At 37.0% G+C, this 7,008-nt stretch overlaps 1 protein-coding gene across 2 annotated transcripts in view; it reads right to left on the bottom strand.

Moving 5' to 3' along the window:
- Nucleotides 1–1,081: 1,081 nt before the first annotated feature.
- Nucleotides 1,082–7,008, bottom strand: part of NEK8 (NIMA related kinase 8) — an 86,757-nt gene continuing 80,830 nt past the window's right edge. Inside the window, exons 14-15 of one of the 2 annotated variants that reach the window (XM_088458996.1) lie at nt 6,255–6,413; nt 1,082–3,104 (exon numbers count right to left, since the gene is read on the bottom strand). In XM_088458996.1, the coding sequence (XP_088315122.1) occupies nt 3,079–3,104; nt 6,255–6,413 (185 nt within the window). In that variant the 3' untranslated portion in view covers nt 1,082–3,078. The remainder of the gene's footprint in view (nt 3,105–6,254; nt 6,414–7,008) is intronic. The other variant, XM_088458995.1, reaches the window with a different exon arrangement.

Raw genomic sequence — 7,008 nt, 5'->3', positions numbered from 1 at the left:
TTTTAGGTACGAGTCTCTTAATTAAGGAGCTCCATCTCAGGATCTAGTCACAACCAAAGATCCATCTGATAGATATAGACTAAAAAATGTGCACAATAGTACTATTATGTGGGCAGCAGGTTGGACACTTATACACTCTAGCGCCCGGGTTCATTTCTTTATATATATATATATATATATATATATATACACACACACACACAGTTACTGCTGGGGCGCTTCAATCAGACTCTAGAAAGATGATAAATAAATGCTTTATATTCCTTATGTTGTATAATACAATCCCTTCAAGGCTTAAAGGTTCCAATTCTTTTTCTTTTGGAGATTAGAATCGCCGATATTTGTGCTTATTCTTCAGAACTGGACAAATGAGTTCGTATAATGGAGCTTGTTTAACATCCTCCTTGAGGTTCTATAAAAGATACCCTCATACCAGAAAAACACCCAAAATAGGCCCAAAGGCCAAATTAATAATAATTCATAATCATTAAAATAGACTTTTAATTAAAATTCCACAATTTCAGATGGACAGAAGATCTTACATAAATCTGATATGTCAACATCCACTACATAGGTAAAATTGATTCCTCTACACCTTCCAAATGAGGGAAATGCTTTAAGTATAAACATAAACCCTACAGGTTTCGTCTTTTACCAAGACTTCTTCAGGGGTAGATCTCAGAATAAATGTGCATACATATGGTCTTAGTATGACAGTGTTCTGGCTCTGGTGCCCTCAGCAATGGATAATGTTAAAATGGAGCAAACTGGAGCTCAGTGCTCCGAAATGTTGGTATTCGCTTTATGACACATATGCAGCTTCATTGCTCCATTATATATATATATCATATATATTATATATATATATATTATATATATATATATATATATATATTTATTAGGCATGTGCAGGCTCCGATTAGTTCAGATTTTCCCGCCAAATTCGTATTTTTCCGGCCAAAAAGCAGGTCTCAGAGAGAGGAAAAACATCATCTTTCATGGAGTTTTGTCCAGGAATGATGATGTTTGTCCATGAAAGATGATGTTTAGCCTCTTTCTGAGACCCAATTTTTGGCGGGAAAAATCTGAACTTGGTGGGAAAATCCGAGCTAATCCGAGCCTGCACATCCCTAAATATATATATATATACACATATACACACATTCACACACACACATATGTACACAGCAGGTGAAATAAGTATTGAATACATCAACACTTTTCTCAGTAAATATATTTGTAATGGGGCAATTGTAATAAAATTTTCACCAAATATCAGCAACAACCCATGCAATCCACACATGCAAAGAAATCAAACCATAGATGTCCATAAATTAAGTTATGTGTAATAACGTGAAATGACACAGGGAAAAAGTATTGAACACATGAAGAAAGGGAAGTGCAAAAAGGCATGGAAGCCAAGACACCAGCTAAAATCTATCAGTAATTAGAAAGCAATCCTGCCCCTTGTCAGTGCAAATTAATATAAGCTTGTTCAGTCCCAACTGATACCCTATAAAAAGGTGTCTTATTACCAAGGTGTCACACAAGAAACATCTCATGATGGGTAAAAGCAAAGAGCTTTGTTCAATACTTATTTTAACCGCTGTGTGTATATATTATATATATATCTTATGTAATGAGGAGCTTTAGTGACAAATATGAGAATAGTGCCTACAGGAATTTCTAAATTATATGAATGGTGTATATCTGGGCTCCTCAGGTAACAATCTTTCTTTTCTTCTTTAAAACAAAAACTAGATTTATATAATAACTGATAATATAGTTTCTGCTATATTTACCATTTTACATGATTTGACGTGCTGGTATGAAGCACTCAATAAATGTTACTTAATGTATTGATTATTTGTTCATATACAGTATGTTTGATGTGTACTAGGGTACAGGTATAAGGTCCACTTTAAGTGCTCATTAAGGTGAGTGTTTTTTTTTTTAATAAATAAAAACAAACATTCAGGGTTCAAAAAACAAAATAAAAACATTTTGGTCCATGCCAAACAATTAAAAAAAAAAAAGCAAGGAATGTGTTTTTGTAGCATATTAATGCAGATGTAGCTATATTGTGGGCTGCATCAGTAATTGGCCTATCAATTAACTAACAACTAGTGACACCATTGAGGCATTAGATACTAGTGAATAAATAAATGGAAAATAAAAAACAGACTCACATAAAAATTCCTCTGCCTCCATTCTCCCTTATTATTTTAAATACGTAATATTACATCCTGCTGAAATATTTACCAGTCACTTGTAAATGTGATAGGTAGATTAATCCTGCACAGCTTTTTACAGGCTACAGAGATGCTGAAACCATATAGAAAAATAGGTTGCTGTTTATTCTATCTATACAATTTGTACTATCAATACAATTTGTACAGTACTCAGAAACAGAGAATATTAATATTCTATAAAATTGAAGTTGCCCATTTAAAAATTTAAAACTAGATTTTTAATTCATATAAAAAAAATTCTAAATACTTTAGTACAATGTGGAAACACATTTTTGCTGTTTAAATCCCCTTTAAAATGCATGAGATACCTTGACAGTCAGCAACTGTGAAAGGCTGCCTAACAGCAGTATAATAATTTATATATATATATATATATATATATATATATATATATATACATATATACATACACAGTATCAAAAGGTTCTACATTTGTTTAAAAAAAATAATATAACACATTTTTAAACATATATTCATGACTGGATTACACTGCTTTGCACCAAATTAATGCAGTTAAAATACAGACAGCCATTGGTAAGCTTCTAACAGTGATCCAGAGCTAATATCCCCAGATGCACACACAAAATGCGAAGACCTTTTTTTCAACTTAATTTTGCAGCTATAGAGTTGGAAATACATTCTCCTTGTAACAAAGTGAGAAGTACACAAATTGTAGAGATGTTTGACAGGCAGTAAAACACTAAAGCGTGTGTAACCTGGCTCCTCTTGACAGTGGTTTGTCAGGAAAGGTTTTGCAGGGGAGATTTATTTGATATTTGCGGCTCACGAACAAGTCAACTGATCTGTCATGACGTCCTCGCTTCTCTCACACAGAAACATCTTCAGCGCCTGCTGTAAATGTAATTTAAACAGTTATTTCATGAGGACATGTGGAGACGATATCTCCCGCTGTGAGTGAAGTAATAGTGCTCTAGTATCACTGACAGGCAGACTGAAAGGTTGATAATTCCCTGTATCGATCCTGTGTCTCTCTACAAAAGATGTTGTCTACAAGTGACAAACCAGTGCTGATCCTGTTTGCAATACATTATTTAAACTCTTAAAACTAAATCACTTCAAAATGAGAAAATCATTCTATTATATTTTCCTCTACATCCTTTGAAAAGTTGTTTTTTGTCTCCATATATTTTTGATTACGTTACAGAGCTTAAACAAATACATTAAAAATAACACTTTGGTTCCAAGATGAATTAATATTATTCCATTCTACATACAGTTGTTTATCGAGCCTGGAGTACTTTAAAATATGCAATTTTTTATTTTATTAATTAAATAACAATAATGTATATATTTTATACTATTATGATGTAATAATATTTTATTTGATATAGGTTAATACAAATGTAAAACAGAAATTCTTATATTCCCCAGAAATAACTGCCACACTGTTCTTTTTTGGCAATGTGCAGATTTGTATGCCACAGAGTTAGAAGAGTTTTTTTGACATTTAGCAGAGCATAATATGTGTTATGTTACTAGGTTACCATTCATATTGAAGGGGTTGTCAACTCACTCCTAAACAATTCTATTTAACAATAAAGGAGAATATAATAGTGCACGAGTTTGTAAAAGTGCAATTTTTCAGCAGCAAGCTTTAAAGTAGCAGTTTTGCCTTAAAAAAAAAAAAAGCCTCCTTAAATCCTAGTGCAAAATCATCACTTTTACAAACTCAAGCCATATTACAATCCTACCTAAGTGTATTTTGGGCGTCTGTATCACAACGGAGAGATGTCTGGCTTTTATGCAGCCAACAGATACATAGGACAGCCCACAGGTGCTCTCAAATACTGGACGCGGGATACGTTTAAGATGCCGGCGGTCACAATCCCGACCGCCGGCATCTAGAATCCTTAATCCCGGCTAGGGTTAAATGACAGGCGTCTATAATCCAGACGCCTGTCATTTTCCCGACGCCGGCACACTGGCGCCCAGCATCCCTTCGAGCAGACAGCCGCGGGGGGGGGGGGAAGGGTTAGGTTTAGGCCACCTGGGGAGGACTTAGGGTTAGGCACCCCCCGGGAGAGTTAGGGTAAGGCTAGGGGGAGGGAGGGTTAGGCACCCCCTGGGATTTAGGTTTAGTCAGCGGGGAAGGGGGGGTTAGGGTTAGGCACTAAGAGGGGGGAGGTTAGGGTTAGGCACCCCTAAGGAGGATTAGGGGGTTAGAATAGTTTATACATACCTTTAGACGATCGGGATTTCCAGCGCTGGCGGTCTTCCACTGCCGGACTCTGCTGTTTTGTCAGGCTGCTGCAGCCGGGATTCCATACCGAATGCACTGGACACACTACTATGCAGGCACTAACAAATATTCCATCACACTAAAATCCAACCCAAAATTTTGGATGGCCAATTAGTACTTTGCGTAAACTGCAAAAGCAAAACGGGAACTGAGAAAATAGAGACGGAATCCAAAAACTGTAGAAGAGCGACGCACTTGTCCCACCACAAAAAAAACACTGGGTGTATCAGCTTGGATTTTAAATTTGGTTTGCCATCCTATGGGAACAAATCACTCTGCATAAGCTGGTGCTGTATACATCAGGACCGTAACTAGGGTAGTGCGACCAGTGCAATGGCACAGGGCACCACTGGGCAAGGGGCACTGTTTGGGCCTGTCAATTATCCTGTTTATTATCATTCTCACTTGTAGCTTCCTCATATTTTATCCCCAGCATCTCCTGGCCTCCCCTATCTCTTCCCTGGCCCTTCCCCATGAGGACATTGCCCTTTTTCAGGTACACTATCTTATGCGCCAATGCTCTGGCACAGGGCACCAAAATTCTGGTATGCATATAACATATACTATGCTAATGAAAGGTTAAATGTTTTGATAAATCAAGTTCAATATGAATGGGAACTTCTGTGATGCAGATAGTGGTAAAAGATCTCATAGATTGACAAAGCTAAAAACATTTAATTGTATAATCTAATAATTAGCTGGCTGTATACAATCAATTATGCAAATTTGACATGAGATCTTTTTAAGTTGTTCCCTGACTTTAACGCAGTTGCCTTACAATATATTTAGATCTGAAAAGTTCATATATATATATATATATATATATATATATATATATATATATATATATATATAATGAGAATGTTATTGAGGTATTCTAAACATCTTGTTTGCAGTGTCCCGGAAGCATTGTTAGCAAAGGAAAAATAACAGGATATATGGATATAATATATATATATATAGATATATATATATAGATATAAATAAAACACATATTTTTCATAGTTTTTCCAGCAGCAAAAGCATTACTGTGTCCCTTCAACCTACTTACAGTTAAGAAGCCCATTTTGTGTGTTAAACCTATAAGACTGCAGACCATCAATTCACTCAGACAGGTCACTCATTTTTAAAAGATAAGCTAAATATTGGGTCTACAAACAATATGGCTGCATCCACTGTATAAAGGTGACATGTACAATTTAAATTATACTAGGGAGTAATTAGGCACAGGAAAATGTCGGAGGGGCAAAAGGTGCTGGTGGAGCATCAATGGTAACAGAGCACTGTTTGATGTGCAAAAATAATTAATATATGTTATAAAATGACAAAGCTTGTGGGAACCGATGCATTTTTCAACACTCCAGTAGGAAATATAAATCACAGTAAGATAGGGCCTTGTTTAAGGAGCTGTGTACAGATCTCGCACTGGGCTTCAAATACCCAAAGGTATAAGATTCTACCGGAGGCGAGAGCTCACATGTTTGAAATGTCAATGTAAAACCCCTGCATTCTTTACAGTACATTCCGTTGGACTCTAGCCAGCAATCCTATTCACGGTCAGTTCCTAATGCAGAGCATGGCATAGAATTAGGATGAACAGATTTGCGGAAGCAGCCATTTAAAATGGTTTCAGGGCTCATTGCAATCAATGTCATTGCCAGGAAAGCTGGAAGAGCTGAAATGTCCCTGCAGGACCTCATCCCCCCTTTATTAATATATCTGCATATTTGTGGTATACTTACGTTTCACAGCTAATAGGGTGTTGCCATGGCAACATGCCACTGAAGTCACAGTATGGGGGTGACTCTCCTCCAGTTGGACCATTTTAGGTGTCCCGATTCCCTCATCTCTGCGTCCCAATCGTCCTCTGGCTCCTTTTCCCCAGGTGAAAACTTGGCCATCTGCAGAGGCAGAGTCTACAAATGTTAGTGGGGGATTACAGTACAGCCACCTAACGCAAACAGCGGACACTGCTCAGAGTTTATCCCTAAACAGACCTTTCACTCAAGTGTAAAAACATAAAAGCTCACAAAAAAACAAGAGAATGTGGCAACACACTTGTCAAAACACTGCATTTGTTTATTTTTCACACATCCATCCAGGGATTGTCCGTATATATCTCACAGCTGAAAATAACATATTACAGAAAGTAAATATGTGACTGAGCAGAGTCCTGCTAACAGACACTGTGAGAAGATTCAATTCCTCAGTTTGGGCCTGACTGCTGAGGTCTATAGCTTACAGTGATGTAGGCAACAAGGGATACATGTGATTTTTACGTGAACATTTTCTCGCTGACCAGAGACACCTCTGTTTTCTTTGAGGTTTGTTGGTTTGGCTGTTTGTGAAATGGCAGCTTAATAACTCAAGACGATTGATATTCAGAACACATAATTTTCCCCCAGGGGTGCCAGGAAAAGCACCAATGCTATTCAGCACAGGGCTGGTGGTCTGTAGGAAGTAAGACCCACTGGCTATTTGTTTGCAATCTCAATC

This window comes from Taudactylus pleione, unplaced genomic scaffold, assembly GCF_031769625.1.
Source record: "Taudactylus pleione unplaced genomic scaffold, aTauple2 ptg000886l, whole genome shotgun sequence".
NCBI classification, from domain to species: Eukaryota; Metazoa; Chordata; class Amphibia; order Anura; family Myobatrachidae; genus Taudactylus; species Taudactylus pleione.
Note: the sequence above shows the minus strand (reverse complement) of the source record. Positions and strands in the feature narration are given on the sequence as shown.